Genomic DNA, 22536 nt, shown 5'->3' with positions numbered 1-22536 from the left:
AACATTCCTTACGGATACTGCGACTCAGTATTCAATAGTTTTGGTTTTTTATCAACCCAATCTATGGATAATGGGAATACTGTCTCAACCTGACACAACAAAATGTAAAAAAAAAAAAAATATATATATATAAGATCAGCAAAGCAATTAGCTTTCATTCATTAACATGTTTGTAACAAAGGCAGAGGAAAACTGAATGACAATGGACGGCCAGAGCAGCAGTTAATGAGCATTTTCTTAATCGACATGACAGAACTACCTCCATTACCGTCAAGAGTCACTACACTCAAGACAACAAGTCATCATTAACATCATCATAATCTTCTCAAAAACAATGTCACCGTACTGTAGTGCTTGAACCTCGCTACCATAGCTGAGTCTATATGGAGGTTGTCTTGGCAACCTACTCTTATTAACTGAGCTTGTGTGTGACCGCAGGCCTGCCCCTTTTTACTAAGACAATGACACAATAGAGAAGAGTGGGGGGAGCATGTGTGTAACATTTCCATGCATTTCTATTTTTTCCTCTACAGACAGTGGAAATATTGGACGTGGGAACATAACAATACTCCAGGATCAAGTTGCATTTAGAACCAGGCACTTGGGGCGCGTTCCTCGTGCCAAAAACAAGTACTGGTCTGTCAATTTAAAAAAAAAAAACCTTAAAACAACTACATCAGTGAAAAACCATGAGCAGATGGAGGAGCTACAAGCTGTAACAGCAGCACAGCAAATCTGCTCCTGCAAAAAGGAATAATGAGAGCCGCCTCAGCCTCCCAGACAGAGCCAGCTGTACTCTGCACAAGGGAATCACACACACACAAAAAGAGAGAGAAAACAAAAGCAAGAAAAGCAGTAGCTGAAGGGGCCTTTATTAATAAGTGTGTTAACACATTTGACAAGAGCAGAGCATTCCTACTGTAAGAGAGCTGGTAATGAGTCAGGCTAGCTAACCAAGCGCCGCCCCAGAGGAGGCTTCAAGCACGGGGCTGGCAGACAGAATGCTATGCTCCTGAAGCCCAAACTAGCAATCCCCCTTACACGTATGAAAACAGAAATGAAGGCATCAGAGATTTAATGTGTTGAGATACGCCTCAGCTTCCACGCACAGAGGCAGTTTTTACAGCACCAGAGGGGCAAAGTGATAAAAATTTTTTAAAAAAAAATGTATTTCATTAGACCTGATGCTGCTCAGTGGGGACACAGAAAGTAAGGATGCTTTCAACACTGAGAACTCCATGACTCCCATCCCACGGCTGCCACCAAAACCAACTGCAAAATCAAACTGCTGCTACCAACATCTGTGAAGCGACAGGCCACATATGAGGAGGAGGAGGAGGAGGAGGAGGAAAGTCCCACCAGTGGGATTCCAGTTAACAGGCCTGGAACCAGCGTATGAACCGCCGAGTGTCTCAATGCACTACACTTACTGTCTCACAGCAGATGAGAAACAGAGATCCTGGAGTTCAGGCACAAGAACACCCCAACTGAGCCACCATAACTCAAGACAGTGGAAGAACATAATAAATCGGTAGCGGCAGAGACGCTAGCGGGACAGGCAGTTCCTTGGTTTTGGTTGGAGTCTATCAAGAGGGGCAGCGGGGTGAGTAATGCTCCTGGCGGCACCAGCCCGCATACCCAACATACTGTGTGGATGAGTCCCCTGGAACACTCTAGAAAACTAAAACACAGGCCTACATCAACACACCAAATCAGATTCCTGGCTGACGTTTTGTAGACATGATCCAAAAGAACAGCTTCTGGCCCCGGCCCTGTGAAAAAAAAAAAAGTGTTGGAACCTCAAAGTGTTGTTGATCCTCCATTAGCCTCTCTCCACACCTGAGAGACAGGTCCAGCAGGAGCTCTGCATACGTGCTCCACTGTTGATCAACTACCTTCAGCACAGGCAGAGGGCGAACGGAGCTGGTCCTGGCACCCGTGCCCTCGACTGAACTACATCCAATTAAACACAGCAGGCCAAAGGGGCGCGGGGCAGGAGTCTCCGAGGGAAACCTAACGCCCGTGTTGACTGCGTGCCACCAGAGGGTCAGAGGGCTGCACATGCCCATGTGCCAAAGATAGGGATCAAAAAGTATGCTAGTGCTCATGGTTAATAGACACTGTGTGTGTGTGTGTGTGTGTGTGTGTGTGTGTGTGTGAGTGGCATGAATAGAGGCTGCCAGCAGCCTAGCAACAGGAGGAACTTGTGATTTTTTTTTTCTCAGCCAAATTAATCCTCACCGTCACCTTGTCAAGGAAACAAAAGGCAATTATTGTATTCTAAGAGAGCCCTTTTTTCCTCACCCCGGTCCCCAGCACCGTCAGGAGCACCTAGTCTCCCTCCAGGTCACTGGAGACAAAGGACTGGGCCGAGCATGACTCAACAGAATTATCTGCCCTATGGCTGTTAAGGTCAATCACACACACAGGCTGACACATGCATCTTACAATGCCACATTAGCATAATCATTTCCTTGTCACGACCCGGGCACAGTATTGGCACATCACATTTAATATTCTGTGCCCTGTCCAAGATTGAGAGTGGGACACTGAAAGAAAGGCAGCGTACCCGCAGAGCTTGACAAGAGACAGCAGCAGGCAGATAGGCGCGCACACACACACACACACACACACACACACACACACCTGCTCATCATCCGAACAGCAATGATGAGGCTGCCTGAAAGCTGTGACATATTGTGTCCATTCGTCATTATATTTTGACAAAGAGAATGTCAAAGACGAAATTGATAGGTCAAAGAGGGAAAGCGAGAAGAGCAGGCAGCCTCAAAGAAAGAGGAATGAGGACCAGAGAGAGAAAGAAACAGAGAGAGAAAGCACGTATATAGAAGAGTGAGGGATGAATGGTGAAAGAGGAGTGATGACTACCTCCAACTGTGTGTAGCCTGGGCCACATGCAGAATATACATCGAAATAAAGAATCAAGGAAATTGAGCTAAAATGAAAGTATATCTTCAAAACCATAAATTAAAAAAAGAATATGAACTAAGATATGCTTTGTAAGTCAAGGATAGCAAACTAAATATAGGATAGGCTCACCTGATCGAGTATAGAGTATAGAAATAGCGTTAGGTGAACTGTTCACTTGTTTGTAGTAAGTTTACTTGTTATGTGTCTGATCGGACCTGCAGCAGAGGAGAGGGGGGACGAGGCGAGCGAGCTCGGCAAGGTTGTTAACCGTGCTCCAGGACGGGGTCGCCCCGGAGCTTATAGTGTCTTTCCCTCTTACCGGACTCATTTAATAACCATGAGTCAGCATGAGCAGGAACGGCTGAGGCAGTGGCGACTCAGCGAAAAAAAACAGAGGCTGAGTAAGGTGGGCAAAAAAAACGCCTTAATAATAATGTATGGCTCCGATATGGCCTATAAAAAAAGCGTCCACTAAAGGTTAGCTGTGCTCGTAAACTTAAAAGGACAGTGCAACGGGTGGGCATCCGAGAGAGAGAGAGAGACGCCAGGGGAACACACACACACACACACACACACACACACACACACACACACACACACACACACACACACACACACACACACACACACACAACAGGGGAAAAATGGAAGGTGACAAAATCCTTTGTGTGAAAAGAGCCCTGTGGTGCTGAGAGGTTCTGATCCAGACTGGCAAGAGTGATCTCGTAGGGGGAGGGTGGGGCGCTGTTTGGAGAGTGCTGCTGGCTAATTAAGAATGACACTTTGAACAAGCCAGAGTGGCGAGTGGAAGAGACCCTGTTTTTCACATTTACTCCTCTTGAAATGCAGGACTCACATCTTTTCAGCACTGATCAAGAACCTCATTAAAACACCTTTAATCTCATTACCACCACAGGATGTGAGGGTGTGTGTGTGTGTGTGTGTGTGTGTCTAAGTGCCTCTCTAATGTATATAAGTGTGCATGGATGCATGCGTGCGTGTGTGTGTGTGTGTGTGTTTGTGCACAGATGTGGGGTGGGGTTGCTGTAAAGACATCTTCCTCCGTTTTCATCTCCTGAAGATTCGAATCTGTCGGAAAAGAGCAGCTTAACCTTGAAAAGGGACTCCAGAGGATTTTCTTTCTTCACTGATTAAAGACATAAGATGTTTGTGTGTGTGTGTGTGTGTGTGTGTGTGTGTGTGTGTATGTTTGTATCTGTGTGTGTGTGTGCATACACGTTCGAAGACGCGATGCCTCATCTCATCTACCCTGACGAGGGCTCGTGAACTCGCCAAACAAGGCATCAATCCCACCATCTTTGCGGGTCATCATCTAATAGTCAGCCAGAGCCAAGAACAACAGGCAAAGAAGAAAGCAAGAGTAAACCAGGAAAGAACTTCCTGGACTGATCGCGCTCTCACACACACACACACACACACACCATTTATTAGTCAGGGGGTAAATACGTGTGGGTTTTGTTCCAAGAAAAGTAGAACAAAGACAACAACGCTGATAAATATTTATGGCATTCTCTGGATGGCACGCTTGTTCACACATTAAAAGATGAATCTAGCATCATGAGAAATGAAGAGGTGGGATGGGGGTTATCCTAATCTTCTTAAAATTTAATCCTAATTATAAACACAACACGTTTTTTTTACAGAGCATGTGCAAGCATCGGCACAAAATGCCCGTCTCCAGGGCAAACGCTCTGGTGGAATAGAAGTGGCTACGCAGTACAAATTAGCTCCCGTGATGTAACGACTGTGTAAATAGATCACTGTCAACACAACGGTATTACCCACACCAGGAGGTCGTGGGCGAAAGGAGCGATAATCAGGACAATAAAACAAAGCTCGGGTATCGCATTTAAATGAAACAGTTCTGACATTTAATCACTTATTTTTCATTTCGGAGCCAGACACTGTCGATAGGACAATGTCAAGTTACAGTCAACATACAGTATCTGACATGACACACGATTCTTCTTTTGTAGCACATCTCCTTAGCATATAGACTTATAACATATATACTTGTGACTCGTGGTTGACCCATATGGGTTTTCAATGACCAATGCCAACATTTAGAGAGCAGGGCGGCCAATGGCCAATATATAATGCTGATGTCTTGTTGTTCTCTTGCATCTAATTAAATACACCAATAATAATAACAACAAATTAACTCAGAGGAGCACTATGGTATTTTCTAACCTTGGCCCTATTGTCCCATGTTTTTGTAAGAACGCTATGGCCGGCAACCACAAAACGGCTACACAATCCTATCCTAAGGGGCAAGAGAACCATTTAGACTGAACATTAACATCTTCCAGTTAAAGTGTAACTTTACCCCCAGCTCTGAGCTGAATTTTGAAAAAGGCTTCAAAAGTGGGCAGGTTCTGAGAGGGCTAGCATCAGCTAGCAAGGTAAGAGAATCGTAAACGGGCTCTCAACTGTAAAGTGTTTGGGGAGATACTCATCATTTGCCCTAGAATTATTATGGCCCTAGAAAACCTTAATGTTTGCTAGAAGAAAGACCAGCTTGCTAGTGGGAAGGAAGGGAGGGGGTTGAGTAGAGTTCGCTTGGACGCTCTGATATTACTTGGTGCTCGCCAATGCTTGTAGAGGGTAGGGTATTCAGCTGGTTGCAATGCAGCAACCTCGTCACTAGATGCCACTAAAAACTACACACAGTCCCTTTAAATCCTTCCTTCTTAAAATGTACTCCTGGGAAACAAACCACTGGACGATTACTTTCACTAAGCACCACTATGTTGCCAATAATTTGATGGCAGCCTGCTATAAGCCTTGTGCCCCCTTTGGATATTTTCTCTAGCCCGATTTTCATCAGTCAACCACTACTTGTGACGGTTGGGTAGGTGCTGCAGTAGTTGCAAACCACTAGCCTGACCACGTGTTACTCACTTATAGGTGGGCCACATCCGCAGTATGCTGAATTTGACTGGGGACTATGAATGTTAATACTTAAGTCAACAGTGTAAATTAAACCTAGTGTTAATGGAACCTTATTAGGCATTCAGTTACACAGCAAATATTTGCAGACCAGAAGATTGGGTACTGTGCAACTGAAGACTAGTGTGGCTTGCGCGCGCGCGCGCGCACACACACACACACACACACACACACACACACACACACACACACACACACACACACACACACACACACACACACACACACACACACACACACACACACACACACACACACACACACACACACACACACACCACACACACACACACACACACACACACACACACACACACACACACACACACAGCTCTTCCTTTCAGAGATAAGTTAGTATCAGAGGGAACAATCATGTAAGACTTTTCAACAAGCATGAGAGGCATGCTCAGGATGCATAAAAAAAGCCCAGTCCAGCAAATTATATTTGCACAGTCGATCCAATTGATTTGGTGTTAGTCAGCTTGGTACACTCCATTGAATCGGATATTAGACAATATAAGCAGACCTGATCAGGGCATTAAAAACACACAGTACATGTGAGACATGGTGACTGGTAGAAATCGAGAGCTCTGGAGTCCTAAACACAGAGTGCTAGTACAGCGAGTAACCTTACTAAATCAGCAATGACCTCAAAAGAATTATTCATGACAACTGGGGAAGAAACTGCAAGATTGTCAGAAATGGGACTGGAGAGAGAAGGAGAGGCACTTATGATGAGAAAAAGGAGATCAGACCGATTACATTCAGGCTTACATAACTGGGGCCCCACAACATGAGCTACCATGCCTCCTCTCCGCTACTCAAATGAGCCTCGACAAATCCTCCTCGTGACCCTGCAGCCAAGGACAAAATCGGGCGTGCCTGGTCAGCCACCCCAATCCACTCTTGCCGTGGTAAGCATGGCGCCCCCCTCTGGAAGCCCACTGCCGATGCAATCAAAGGCAGGCTAGAGCTCATGTTTCTGAGCCTGTGCCGTTCTTTCCTTCTCCAGAGCATCTGCCTCCGCACGGCTCAGACGACTAATCCAATTACTGCTTATGATTGATGCGGAGGGAATCGACTCCAGCGAGATGACTGGGTGCTCAGAGGCTGGTGAAATTACTTCTGAAGCCCACTCGTGCATTAGAACGTCACCCGAGCAGCAGTATTTGGGTTGTTGCGTTTTGAGTAACGCTCAACTGAGGCTTAGCTAATATTATGCTTTTTTTTTTTGTTGTATATGTGGAGGTCGACCATGGAATGCTTTAGAGGATTTGAAAATCCCCACACGCAGCGCCAAACGGTTCCGAGCAGAGGACCTTTTTAGAGGTTTAGGATTACAGCATTTGCAGCCCCCGAATTTGGCTTGCGTAGCACACTTAACACATGCCAGACAGTCCAATCGGGTAGAGGTCAAATGATTGCACCCTCCCTCAACAAGCAAATCCATGCAAAGCTGCCGACACACATAGAAAAAACTAAATGCGCGCAAACAGAGACACACACACAGAGACACACACACAGAGACACACAGACACACAAACAGAGCTTCTGAACAAGAGCTTGAAGCTCTTTGAGGTTATTGTGTGGGCGTGCATTTTATCCTGCCATATTTGCTCGGTGATATCTTTATGTTGGGCGGCGAATGGAAAACACAATCTGTGGCTAGCGAGTGAGCAAGCGAGTGAGTGAGCGAGCGAGCAAACTCACAGAAAGGGGGTCTCCGTGGGACTCCAGGCTGAACATGCTGGAACAAGGAGCCAAAGAACAGGAAATCCAAGCCTCAGAGTCAGCACGCGGCCCCACTGTGAGGCCCTTTTGTGAGGGAGCGCGCTGGGACCGAAGCTGGTATGCTAATGGAAGTAACAGCAAGCCCTGAGAGCTCGGGCCAAAATCAGATAAGCAATACTGGGTGACAGCAAAGCCAGCGTGGACAACAACACCAAGTGCACTTTGCATGGAAAAACATTGCACATCACAAGTTCTGGTGTCCAAAAAAAAAAAAAAACACAAGAAAAAATAAAAACAGATTAAATGGCAGATATGTTTTAGGCTTGACGCATACGGAAGCTTCTTTTTTTTTTTTTTCACACACACTGCAATGCACAAGCTCAATAGAGCTCAAGACTCACTGAGGCTACTGCTTCCGTCTGTTTGAGTGTGTGTGTGGTGTGGGCATGATTTGTGACGTGATGTCACAACACTCGTTGGTGTGAGCTCAGTGACAGGTTAATCCCTCGCTCAAGCGATGAAGTGGCACCCGGGGGTGACTGGGGGAGGGGGGTGTGTGGATGGGGGGCATTTCAATGAGGAGGAGGAGGAGGAGGAGGAGAACAAGCAAGGCAAGCAACAGAGCAAACGAAAAGGGGAGATGGGAGAGGCAGAAGAGTGAAACCGCTGCTGCATCCAGAGTGTGTGTGTGTGTGTGTGTGTGTGTGTGTGTGTGTGTGTGTGTGTTCTCTGAAGGCATCACGCTCATGTGTTCTCAAAGCAAGCTGAGGCTGAGGCTGCCTGCTAAAAAATCTTTAACGCAGTGCTAACACACACACACAAACACACACACACAAACACACACACGAGACTACTTGTAGACTACTTCCTCTAAAGCACACAAGGGTCTAGCTCACCTTAACACACACCTCATACAAAGCAGAAAGGATATCACTTCATTAACTGCACAAGCCTACTCTCTTTCTTTCTAGCTCTCTCTCTAGCTCTCCCTCCTATTCATACATGCTCTCTCCCTCACCCTCTCCCCCGGAGGACAAACTGAAATGGACTGAAGGGCTGCATTAAGTGCGTTTCTCCATGTGGGTTTGTTTCTGTATGGAGAGAGAAATCAACGGTCAAGGTTGATGGCTGCAAACAATCCCAATCCACCAGAAAGGGAAAAAAATAGAAGAGGAAAATCCTGTTCCCATCATCCCGTCACGACCCTGCCCTCCTCACGACTCAGCCTTGCCAAGTCAGCCTGGCAAGCCGCTAATAATTAGCCAGCATTCCACACACTCTCAGGGGCTGAGCTTTCCGCTAAGCTAAGCTGGCCTGACACCCATGCAACAATCACCCTCTTAAAAACACACCAACTTAGCAGGCAGAGTCAGTTAGCCCGCAAATGAGCTCTGCAGATAGGGACTTGAATGAATGAGGATGGAGAGCGCCTCTGGGAAAATGAAAAAGAAAAAAAAAAAAAGGGAAAAAACACAATGTAAAGTCAGAAGGGACTCTGTGGTCGGGGGAAGCCAGCGAGAGGCGCACACTCCATTTGTTTGACATGATTGGGACAGTTCTGCAGCACGCTCGAGCAGATGCCATGAATGGGAGGGGCGGACTAGGGACGCGATGGTGATGGAACATTTGAAGAACACAGACGTCCGCCGCACACAGCCCACCATCGCGTCACGCTTGAGCCGAGGCTCCGAGTGCTGGCAAAAGAGTCGCTCTCGCTCACTAAAACTCAAAGAGTGCCCATCATGGGCCGTCGGCTAGGCTTCCACTCTGTCGGAAAACTGGGCTCCTCCTCTTCAGAACCATGGGCCACTCTGGGAGGAGCGACCCTATGCCAGCCAACAGCGTCGGAATGCCAGTGCGTGCCAGCATTCCTCATTTGGAGGGAGAAGGGGGGGAAACACACACTTTCAGACAAAGTCCAACAGAAAAGGACACCACAGTCACACAGGGATTGCATGTGTGTGTGTGCGCTGAGTCAGACAACAGCAGAAGTGATGCCATGATTCTCAAGAGAAGAGGTAAGGGGTCATATTCAACTATGCCCCCGGAGGACCCCGTAATTATGACATGTAGTTTTTTTTTTTTAAGTGACCGCTTTTTTCCACTGTGTAGTCACTTCCCATAGGTTTTCATGTAAAGAACAGCTACCTCAGCTGTATATAGTAGAAGTATAGGAAAATGATTCTATGTCTTTGTTGTAATGAGACAAAAAAGGGTTGATATCTTGACTGTTTACTAATCAGGTCTGCCCTAGTCAAGCACAAACAGCTAATGGCTAGTTAGCATGTTGTTAGCTAGCTATGGTAAGAGTGCATTCAAGCTTAATATTCATTGACCTATATCAATTAAACACATTTTTCTGAGAACCTGCCGAACATTTACACAAAATCACAACCACTGCACACTGACACTTCAACTTAGCTAGCTAGTAAGCTAAATCATCATGGCTGGTAGTCTTAATAGTAATGTTGGCGAGGTAGCTACATGTTCATGGGCACCAAACGACAGTCGATCAAAGAACACAGCTTTCTTCCGGAAAAACTGGGTGGCTAACTAAAGGCCCTTTTTCTCCCTCTATCTTTCTGTTCTCTCACTTATGTCCCGATTTAGTCATCTTCCATGTAGAAGATCTGATCACTTCAAACTGGTTTGATTTATGGTTCACTTTACACACTGTTTGCGAAACGCTCCTAGGCAGTCCGAAGCCAGACTGAACCTCCGAATAAAGAGGTGAAAGGCTACCTGTATGATTTTGACAAATTATAATATTAATGACACTAACTGATTTATGATAACATTGGTCATTATATTTAAATGAGGGTGCCATGTCATCATCTCAACACACAACCCCCCCCCCCCCCCCACCCCATTACAGTGCCCATGTCTATACAAATTAGCTACCCATCACCTGGAAGCACGAGTTTTAACACCCCCCCCCCCCCCGCTTTTTCCCCCTTCAGATCTACACACATGGCCTCTCTGGAAACCAACTGATGGAAATCGGTCGTAACGACGGAGAAGTTTAATTCCTGACTCAATCCTACTGAGAGCTTTTGAGGTCAACGCTTCGAGACTAGAGCAGCAAAAAGCCTCACATTTGTTAACATTTTTCAGAAGACGAGTATAAAGAACCACTTAAGCTCCACAAATTCATCTCGGAGCCTAAACATGGATGGATCACCACTCATGAGTGGGTGGTCCATATTGTTGGATCCGATAATAATCACAACAACAATAATGATAATCATGACGATGACTCACTCTGCGTGACTAACACCCCCTCCCCCCATATTCACTAGGGTCTTCTTCAGTGTCCACACTGAATCACTCTTTCCTGTAGAGCCAAAACAAGAGAGACTGCCAGCACTGCTGCCACCTACCATTCCTCTCTTATGAAACAGTGGCACTCTGGTGCTCAAGATGAGCCAGGGAAGAACGAGCCTCAGCCCCTCCTCTCCTCTCCTCTCCTCTCCTCTCGTCCCGACCCTTAAGCCTGAGCTACTGCTTGACTCAATTCCTTGACACCCACACCATCACGACTAAAACATTTAGCTGACATTGAGAACTTAAAAAAAAATAAAAAAAACACACACGGAAGAACACACAGACACACACACTTGCGTTTTAAGTTTTAGTAGGTGAGATTGAGCAAGAGATCAAAGGCTCAGAGCCACAATGTGGAGTTTTCAAATCTGATTTACTTAATCAGACTCAAATTTTCCCCATTTTAGTTCACAGAGAAGAGAATAGAAGAAAAGAGGGTGGGTGCAATCGACTAGAGCTTGAAGCATGATTAAAGTGATAAAAAATTGCTCTTGCACAGACAAAGATCCTCTCACCTGCCATCCGCATGATTGAGACCTATGTGCAATCTCTTCAGTAATATAAAAGAGAGAGATCAAAGAGATAAAGTGATGGTCAGAAGCATTTCTCCCACCAACCACCTTTGAAACCGCTATTGCACACTAGTAAGGGCGCACACACACACACACACACACACACACACACACACCTCCTGCACTACTGTTCCAACAAAGAATAAAAAGCTAGGCAATCTCTGGGGGGGGAAGTGTATCCACAAACACACACAGAGTCACAAACACACACAGAGTCACAAGTTGGGATTCACATTTAAAAAAAAAAAAAAAACACTATTGCTGCCAAGTTGTTCAGATAAATGATCTTTGTGGTAGACGTTCACCTACACAAAGTGAAAGCACAGAACAATGTTTTGACGGCCTAAATTCTACTCAAAAGATATCCCACAATGTGATCCACATGGGGAGGGGACCTCATACACCAGTTAACATCCTGCAACCTCCTGCAAGCATCAGCAGGTAAAGTTGTACTAAAGAGGCTGAAAGAATAACTTTACAACTTCAATAAGAATAACTTTGAAACTTCTCAAATCCTTCAACCCAAGCTTCTGGATCACTTCAAATCACAGACCTTTGGAAGGGAAAACACTGGTGAGGCAAGTTCACGTTGGATCCTGTAGAATTAGATACTGGACACGAACAAGAGGAGTTCAAGCACTCGATGTAGGAATCCACAACCACAACACTACAAATGCCTAGCTGTGAAATGCCTAGCTCTTTCTCCCTGTACCGCGCAAAATGTTCTGAGGCCATCTAAGAGCTGCAACAATAGCCACATCACTGCCATACTGGGGTATTAGGAGGTGTACCACAGTGATGAGCCCATCACTGCTATTACCATAACAACAGCTTTTTTCCTTTATCAGAGTGAGCGGCCATCCTCCAGCTTTTTGCTTGGTCTGTGGCCTTGTCTTCACGTATCTGGATATTTTCGAAAGCTCACTTTTCTCTATCAGTTTTGAAAAGGATCACGTCCACACTGTTTGTTATCTCACTACACGACAACAAGAAAACAATTCTAACATGCCCAGACCTCTGCACCGAGCATACACATATAACATTTAGCACGCAGATTACATCATGACAATTTTCTGGTCGACTGACCAATCAAATCAATCGACAGGACACTTTTTTAAGAGCTATCCTCAACACTTTTCAGAATGCCATTAAATCGCTTGGAAAACAAATTATACATGTACATATTGCAAAATATAATTCTAGGTGGCCATATCGCTAGTGATTACAATGAATCCTCATTCCTGCACATCATGGCTAGCATGACCTGCTAGACATGCCATGCAGAAATAGTCTTAATTATGTTTTTCTCCTTAAACTCTTTCAGCTCAACAATTTCAACATATTTAAGAACAAGTAACGTCAAATGAATGAATAATTAAACACAGGGGGTTTGGTTGTGAAATTACTGCAAACCGCAAAGTGACATTCTTCAAATACCACAGTAAGGAATGTTCTAAAGCGCTGCAGCCCCATATTAAAACATAAAAGTGTGTCAATGGGTCTACCTCACAGATACAATACTAGTTTCTATTACTATTTTCAGAGCTATGCTATGAAACCGTGTCACCTCTATTAATTGAGCTACGTGGTAAACATGCATCAACAAGATCCTCCTAAGTACTACAGCAAGTGCTGAGTGGAGTTAGGTTTACCATCATTTTCAAGTGGGACTGAAGGCAAAAGCATGATTAGATATAAATTACATGAAACCACTGAGTTGAAGCACACAGACCCATATTCTTATGCATCACTTATGTATGCTCTTGTGATATTTACACAGGTCATAGCAATGTAAATGGTTGGTTATGTTAAAGCATATTTCCATCTTGATAAACCCACATAGAGGGGCTTACTGGCCACTGACAGGCAAAACCAGAGAGTGCACCTTCTGGAACAATAGCATGACAGGGTCTTAGCTTAGCCCTGGAATTAGCAACCTTGTGTCCTCCACTGTCCATTCAAACAATAGAGCAGGGCCACATCAACCAACAGTTAGATTTACGCTCATGACAGTTAGAAAGGAGGAAGACTCCTGCTTCCTTTCAAAGCCGCATGCGTGAAAGCATGTCATGTAGCACTCCGTGAAGCACGTTGCAAGTGACCAGACTTCTTCTTCTTTTGGCCTATTTCAGGAAAGATCTGAAGTGATTTCCAGGTTGTATAGATTTATGCATCAAAGACATTTTAGCTGTGCCTCCAAAACTGCAAAAGGCTTTTCCACATTAGGCATGACTTTTTAATGCTTATGTGTGTGTGTGATGGGAAGCGGAAGACCAGGGAAGGACAGCAACAAGCAGGAGCAGCAATGGAAAGTGTTCTTCAACTTAAGAAGAGGAAAAAAAAAAAGCATTCTCAGGGTCGATGCCACCTCTCACTACCAGGAAACATTAGGAGCATGAGGAGGTGTTGGTGGGATGGACAGTGCAAACACTCAAACATAAGCCCGAATGTTAATGGGAAATCGTAAAGGACAGAATAAACGGGGCTATCCACAGCGTGAGGTTTATGTTTTCAGGCATAAATGTTCATAAAGCAACTAGGCCAGGGGTTCAAGGCTAATGTCCGTGTTGGGCATGTGCACTTGTGAAACCTACTGAGCATTATAAATAAACTGGAAATGCTGTATCCGATGTTGATGAAATAATAATAGCTTCCAGGCAGAGTGAAAAATGATGAAATGTAGGATTAGCGATGGAAATCTTCACGCTCTGCTCCTGGGCGCAAATCGCACATACATAATCATCATGCCGACGCACACCGATATTGTAATACCCTTTATTCTATATTGGCACTTCGAAGAGCAGCAAGGTGGGCATTTGACATCCGTAGGCCGCCACTATCTAACCTATCTAATTAAGATATCTCCTGATATAAAGCCCTACTCTTTGGGTTCAGAACTGCTTGAAATGTTGAGGTGTTGGGTTCATTTGTAAACATCAGGATTCTCACCTTCTGACTGACACCAGCTGTAAGTACGGAGCACTCTAGTAAGGGCTTGTTAAGCAGCCTTGTGTCATGAAACCAGCGAGGAACCATGTACATCTCATGAGCTTGCTTCATGCAACCACACAGCTGGGGTAGTGTTGTAGCACCAGGCTTAATGGGTTTTTTTCCCCCCTCACGAAAAGTCTACATAGCAGTCCTGTTATCCTTAACTGTTTGCCATGTATATAAACTTTTCACAATATTGCGTATTCCATAATGCCAACTGTGATTTATCTCACCCAATTTCCGGGTTGCTGCCACTTTGATGTATGCCTTGAGGCAAGTTAGCCGTTGGCTCCATTGATGTCAGTTGTGAAAACTGTCCTTACTAATATGTCTGACAAATGGCACTGTTCCAATGGAGCCTAGAGATCATTATTATAACGTTTCAATTCACAAAGATGACTACTGTCTAGCTACATGGTCTTGTGCTACCATTACATTAGCAATAACTTTCACTGTCTCTTTGCTTACGAGGCGCCCTGCCCTCGTTAGCAGACAAGCTAGTTGTATAGGGCTAACGTAACGTCATTTGCAAAAACTGGACAGCTAGGGTAAGGATATCGAGCATCGATTTTCTGTTTGTAGAAAAAAACATCTGAAAACCAACTCATATATTCACAATGATGAAACTACCTAGGTAGCTACGTCGGCTAACTAGAAACTGGCGCTATGAGTGCGCAGCAAGCTAGCTAGCTAACGCCAGCTAACGTTACTCACCAAGGGTCAAACTCGTGGATGATGCTCTCGAAGCGTATTACTGCAAAGAGCCTTGAACTGAACCCTGCCAACCAGGCCAGAAAGAGTATGGTAAACGACAGCAAGGACTGCCATCCTGCCGGCTGCGTCAGTCCACCAGAGAGGCCTCCGCTGCCACCTCCAGCCACGGAATTCGGTCGACCATTGCCAGAGTGCGAGCCCCCGGCATTCGAAGACGCTTTGTGCTTGCACTCTGAGATGGAATGGTGCTCCGCCATGTTCTGTGTGAGCGGCGCTGGATCTGCTCAGGAGAGAACTTCCCCTCAGCCAAGCACCAACCCCACCGCCGTTTTCCCACTTTGGCGTCTGTGGTTGTTAGCAACCAAGTCCCTGTCTGTCCAATATCGCTGCAATATTTCTGTCGTTGCTAAATTATTATGAACAATTTTTGCAGCAGAGCGCCATGCTAGCCGGCTTGTACCACTCAGCACACGAGACCGACTAGTTCCTTAGGGGGACAGGGCGGGACAACTAGAACTGTAGGAAGAGCATTCAGCCTCTTACAGCAAGACAGGTATGAATGGGCGGGATGAATGTAACGATGTTCAAACCAATCCGAGCAAGGTCTACTCATGACAGGCAGCGTCTTTCACCAATAGAGTGACTCAAAGTCTGGGCGATTGACAAACAATGACAGATGGATGATTGTTAACGAAGTAGCCAATCGTATTTTATTTTTGCAATAACAGGTTTGTGTTGAAACCAATCATACTTCCTGGAGCCACAGCGTCGTAAAATGGAGGGCCAATGAAATAAATGAATTTCGGTGAGGGAAAACGTTGGGCCCGCCACGAGAGCGAATCTGGTTGAAACACGGATGACAGAAGAGGAATTCAGCGACACATCCCTTTACCAGTTATAAGACAGTGCATGAGCCAGAAGAAGTCAACACTACCACTCGGAGGGGCGAATGCTCACTATATTTTTCTGAAAGCTATGTATCTCAGGAGTATTTTTTTGCATGATAGCAACTTGGATCTGGTATTTTTGTAAGTTTACAGACTCCTAAGTAGACCTCTATTGGGACATTCCATGTCATTCGGGGGTTCCCACCTCAATATTTTGTTTATTTATTTTTTCCCATAGAGATTTGTGCCAGATACAGCCCCTCGAAAAATGTGACGAGTCTTGAAAGTTTTTTTTTTTTTTTTTTAAATGTTAAGCGTCCACTGCTCAAAACTTGCTCCTCTTTAATATTAAAGGAAAAATAGGAAAGTTGAACATTTTTGGTGGTGAGGTTAAAACTCCTGTTCATCTTCAGTTCATTCAGAGAAGAAAGGCAATATAATTTGCAAATCAAATGCTGTAAACTCAGCTAAAACCAGATATGCTACAAAACATGAGCTAGAAATTATGTAAATACCTGTGAGTCAAATTTACATTTAATCAAAGTGCACAAATACGGAAATGCAGTGGCTGCTTTCAGTGGCAATACATTGAGCCTTTCAGTTAAACTCGTTTTGCCATGTTACTTTGCACAAGCAAATCTGCCAGTATCTGCCAAGAGGTGGTTCTGTATGAACTAAACATACAGTGTGGAAAATAAGTATCTGAACCCCTGCCGATTTAGCAAGTTTGACCACTTGCAAATAAATGTGTGATCTATAATTGTAATAGTAGGTGTATTTTAACAGTGAGAAACAGAATATCAACAAAAAAATCCAGAAAACTGCATTTTATAACATTTATGACTTAATTATTTGATGCAGAAAATAAGTATTTGAACCCCTAGCAAAACATGACTTAGTACTTGGTGGAATAACCCTTGTTGGCAAGCACAGACGTCAGACTTTTCTTGTAGTTGGTCACCAGGTTTACACACATCTCAGCAGGGATTTTGGTCCACTCCTCTTTGCAGATCCACTCCAAATCCTTAAGGTTGCGTTTTCAATGGGAGGGAATGAGGGAATGAGGTTCAAGCCCAATATTCCACGTTACATGGCCCCATCCATAGTCCCCTCGATGCAGTGGAGTCGTCCTGTACCCTTGGCAGAGAAACAGCCCCAAAGCATAATGTTTCCACCTCCATGCTTGACGGTGGGGATGGTGTCATATTCAGCATTCTTCCCCCTCCAAACGCTGCAAGTCGAGTTGATGCCAAAGAGCTTGATTTTGGTCTCATCTGACCACATCCTGTCTCCCAATCCTCCTTAGAATCATTTAAGTGTTCATTGGTAAACTTCAGACGGCCCTGTACATGTGACTGTACAGGGGGACCTTGCGAGTGCTGCAGTACTTCAAACCATTACGGCGTAGTGTGTTGCCAATGGTTTTCTTGGTGAATGTGGTCCCAACTGCCTTGAGATCATTCACAAGCTCCCCCTGTGTAGTTCTGGGGTTATTCTGCACCTTTCGGATGATCACCGATACCGCACAAGGGGATATCTTGCATGGAGCCCCAGACCTAGAGCGATTGACAGTTGTTTGGTGTTGCTTCCATTAACGAATAATCGCACCAATAGTTGTCTGCTTCTCACCAAGCTGCTTACCGATGGTTTTGTAACCCATTCCAGCCTTGTGAAGGTCTACAATCTTATCTCTGACGTCCTTGGTCAACTCTTTGGTCTTGCCCATGGTGGTGAGGTTGAAGGTGTGAAGTATGATTCTTTGGACAGGTTTATTTTATACACATCACCAGTTGAGATCAGGTGTACCTTGTTAGGCCTAATGAGGACTAATCTGTGTGCTTCTTGGGCACATAACTGGTCATTGGGAGCCAGAATTCTTGCTGTTTGCTTGGGGGTTCAAATACTTATTTTCTGCATCAAATACAAATAAAGCCATAAATGTTATAAAATGCAGTTTTCTGGATTTGTTTGTTGATATTCTATTTCTCACTGTTAAAATACACCTACCATTACAATTATAGATCACACATTTCTTTGCAAGTGGCCAAACTTGCGAAATCGGCAGGGGTTCAAATACTTATTTTCCACTGTACAATTAGATCTTTAACTGTATTTATTATATATATATATTTTTAAGAATAGGCCTAAACTGAAAAAAACTGAAAAGATAATAATGATATCACTGCTTATAATATACATTTTATATCTTGTGTTTTCCAGCTCTTTTATGTATACGCTTATGTTTTGTGTATTTCTGCTGCTATAAAATAGATCTATTACATCATATTTTGGAAATTACACAGTTCAATCCAAACACAGCTGGTTCAACCCATACAATTAAAAATGCAAGGAATGCATCCAAATAGTGGCTTAAACGCGTCAGAAACACAATTATAGTTTAATTATAAAAAGGAAAGCAGCTTCTAGTGTATTTATTAGCATAACTATTACATTTTAATTTTCCATTTACAATTCCATAAGTAGATCTATTCTTAGAGATACACATGAATTACATTTTCTAAATAAAGCTACAGTATATACTGTAGTATGTTTATATAGGCTAGTGTGGATACTATGTGCAAGAGAGAAATACAATTAGAACAAGGTTGTTGAACGAGGCCAACACTGAAAGGCATAGAATATCCTCTTTGCCAGAAATCACAATAGTAAACAATCTTATTTTGTGCCTCTGGAGTTACAATGTTTTTGGGAACTACCACTTATCCATTTATTCATTGTTATGTTGACCAGAATAACCATTTGAGAAACATTCAAACCTCTTTCTTTTCATCTAACCACCCATTCATCAAAAAACCTCACCTATCTATAAGTACCAGTGATATTTAACCGCCAAACGGTATTCTGTGTGTGTGCCATGATATGGTAGAAAGGCATAAGCCACCATCATGTTTCTGTTTTGATCTCTCCAGACTCAAGTGTCTGTCCCTGGGTTTTGGCCTGAATACGGACTTCAGAGTGGAGCACAGATTGCACTGTTCCCCTGAGCCAAATGAATAGTGTATCATGCTCACACTTCTGACACTCCAAATTGTTTTGCCCATTTCTGATCGTTTGAGTTATACTTGTTGATTACCATTATCTCTGCAGTTGTTTGTTTATATAGACCACCACTACACACAAAAAAATGTAAACGCCAACTGAACGGAACCAATCAATGTTAGGACTAGTTTTGCAACAGTTCTGAACTACCACAACACAATTGGACTGGTTTACTATGATGGTGCCTGTTTATCACACTCATATTTGTCTGTTTACCCAGGGTTTTGTCAGTCTGACACTGACGGTTTAACCCATTAAGGATGGGTGTGAGATTTGCATGCTTTAGAGTCAGCACACGTTTTACAGGATCATCGAGATCATCGAGAACAATAAATGAAAAATGCATGGTGATTTGTTTTCGTGCAATCTTATGGACAATCTACACAACATTACAGAAGTACAGCCTCACTACATTTCTAATTAATAGTTAAAGTGGTTCTTGAGATATTGCAATGTTTCAGTTATAAGACACATGCATCCAAAAAAAATTGTAGTGATACAGTGACTGATACAGATACAGTGACTGTATTGAGTGTCATTAAATTTGAACTATTAAATCATAAGATATTGGCCATAGAATCAATCAGGGACCATACTTTAAAATTGCATTTGTCAATAACTTTGATTGAACAGTTTGATGAAAAAAAATATTTTAACAACTGTTCATCACCACGGCCTGGAGATGAGGCCCACCAAATTGCGTCACAATCAGATGAAGTGCCTCAGACTTTGAAATTGAAAAGATCATCATTTTGGGGGTGGAAATTGTTGGTTATAGGCCCATTTGATTTGGAAAATTACAAGGAATCAGAGGAAATGAGAAGTTTTGTTCAGACCCATGCAGTTGCTGAGATATGAGTCGAAACACAAATGTGCTTATTATAGCGCCCCCTTGTGGCTGATTCTTAAGATATTGACACGTGTCAATTGTAGCGCCCCCTATGGAAACAATTTCACAAAATTTGACATGCGAAGAATGTCGTAGTGATTGTGTGTATTAAGTTTAATTACGTCAGAATATACAGGCCATATACTCTCTAATATGGCATAGAGTCAGTATAGGCCACATCTACAAATTTGATTGATGCATAACTTTCAAACAGATTATTGAATGAAAAGTCTTTTAACAACCTATTGTCAGCATTGTCTGTAGGTATACCAAATTTTGTGAGATTCAGACGAATGACCTCTAACTAGTTTTACTTTCACTTTCGTTTTTTTGGAAAAGGACAGGCGGAAATTGGCGAGAAATGGGTGAATTCGATTTGGGAGCTTCTATGGAATCAGAGGGAATTTTTAATTTTTTTTGTAACCAGTATGGTTCTGAAGAAAAAGTTCATTGGGCTGTGTGTCATCATGGACATCAGGGAAAGACTGTTGGTGACAAAAGAAGTGGATTTGCCTCAAAGCCATGTCAAGGGACAGATTTGCAATGATATGTAGGTAATGTAATAATGTGTCATATATGATTTCATCCAAAACAACTTACATACTTACCTGTGTGAATACCTACTGTATCTGCATTTTCAGGTATCTCCACCTACAAGATGCACATGATGTGGACTGCTCTGAGAAGCTGTGGAAAACTTCTTAACCAGTCAATTTCAGTCACTCCTTGAGGTATATGGTTTTGTGACAATAGATGGGGGAATTCAAGAGAAGACTTGCCTTCCATACTGTCTAATTACCACGATCCCACTGAGGGGGTCAGTGAAGAGAAGGAAGCAAGAGCGAAACCAAACCGAGGTTGCAGTGCCAGCATGCCTTTTTCATGACCAAAAGCACATGAAAGGTGTAGATTTGCTGGATCAGATGGTCGGATGTTATCAGTTCAAGTATCACTCAAAGAAATTGTGGAGGAGGCTCTTGTTTCTTTTTACTGGCTGTCAGATGCTACAATGCATAAATTGCTGCACGGTGTGCTGGAAGAAAAACATTCACAGCCAAGTACAAGAGAGTGGCTAGAGACGGCGGCAGGAGGACCTGGAACAGGAACTTGTTACCCCAGTGACAGCAAGGAGTGCTCCTGAGCAAGACTCTCCCAGAAGAGAAGGGCCTGCAGGGACTGGCACTGATGCCTGTGTCACTGCCACCATCTGTGGTTGCAAACATGGCAAACGAGGCCGTACACATCAAGTGCTTTGGCAAGCACATCCATCGACATCTTCACTTAATAGAAGATGATTATTTGATGACTTTGTATTACAGTGCCACTGTGTTTTTTTTACATTGCCACTAATTTTTCCATAAAATGTTAATGAACATTAGGGCAAAGGCAATCATTTTTAAAATGTTTAAGCTCTCAAATGGTTTTTATTTCATGTTTCTATCAGCTGCAGAGGCTGGGAAATAAAGGTGTTATTGACCGTTCTATCAAACACCTCAGGAGGTTTTAAAAGGGTTGTTTTCAAACAATGCCTTTAGGTTAGAATACTTTTTTAGAGGGCGCCTTGGGTCGTAATGGGTTAATCCACCCAGCACTGTTGTTTGGTGGTCCACCTTGGCTTCAGTCAGTTTCATTCATCATTGTTATGGTCTTGTGTACACTAATACCAGTAATAAGCATAACGGCACATATATCACAGGGGTGTCCAGGAATTTGGCTCGGTGTGGTGTCCCTTGGATAGACTCTGCACCCTTAGACAGTCCAAGATAAACCACCCACTTTATGCCATCTTCCTCTTCCTGTTCCTCTTCTTTCACTTTGTGTCATGGCATTTATCTGCTCCTGTCATTCTGTCCTCTATGATCTGGCAGAGTTGTCACATTGATGTAATTTATATATCTAAATGCAAATGTGCAACCTTCAGGGCTGTGTTTTAAGAGTCTTTGAGGGGGCTTTATTACAATGGCCTGTGTCCTTTGTATACAGTGCTCTCTGGTGGCAGTGAAGGGAAGTGCGGCATCCTTTTGGCTATAGCGGAACAACGCAAAGCAGAGGAGTACGACACGACAGGGAGCCTTTGAAGAAGCTGCAGACTGGTTTGAACATGATATATTGCTTTCACAGTATTCATCTCCCCTGATCGTTATGCTTGTTTGGCATCAGTAGTCATTGGCTCACATGCACACTTCCCAGATGTTGCACTGAGGAAATAAATTGGCCTTTGGGGATTTGTAACAGAGCTGAGGATACCAGCATAGTAATGCATAACAGTGAATACACACACACACACACACACACACACACGTACCCATGCACACACGCACACACGCACGCACACGCACACACACACACACACACACACACACAAACACACACACACGCACACGCACACGCACACACACACACACACACACACACACGCACACACACACAAACACACGCACACACACACGCACGCACACACACACAC

General features: G+C 43.8%; 1 protein-coding gene across 1 annotated transcript in view; it reads right to left on the bottom strand.

Moving 5' to 3' along the window:
• The window catches only part of stt3b (STT3 oligosaccharyltransferase complex catalytic subunit B), a 40467-nt gene extending 24719 nt beyond the window's left edge, over positions 1-15748 (bottom strand). Inside the window, exon 1 of the mRNA XM_031576521.2 lies at positions 15234-15748. Within this exon, the coding sequence (XP_031432381.1) occupies positions 15234-15490 (257 nt within the window). The 5' untranslated portion in view covers positions 15491-15748. The remainder of the gene's footprint in view (positions 1-15233) is intronic.
• Between the last annotated feature and the right edge of the window lie 6788 nt (positions 15749-22536).

Source organism: Clupea harengus, chromosome 11 (genome assembly GCF_900700415.2).
Source record: "Clupea harengus chromosome 11, Ch_v2.0.2, whole genome shotgun sequence".
Taxonomy (NCBI): Eukaryota; Metazoa; Chordata; class Actinopteri; order Clupeiformes; family Clupeidae; genus Clupea; species Clupea harengus.
This window is presented reverse-complemented; position numbering and strand designations above follow the sequence as displayed.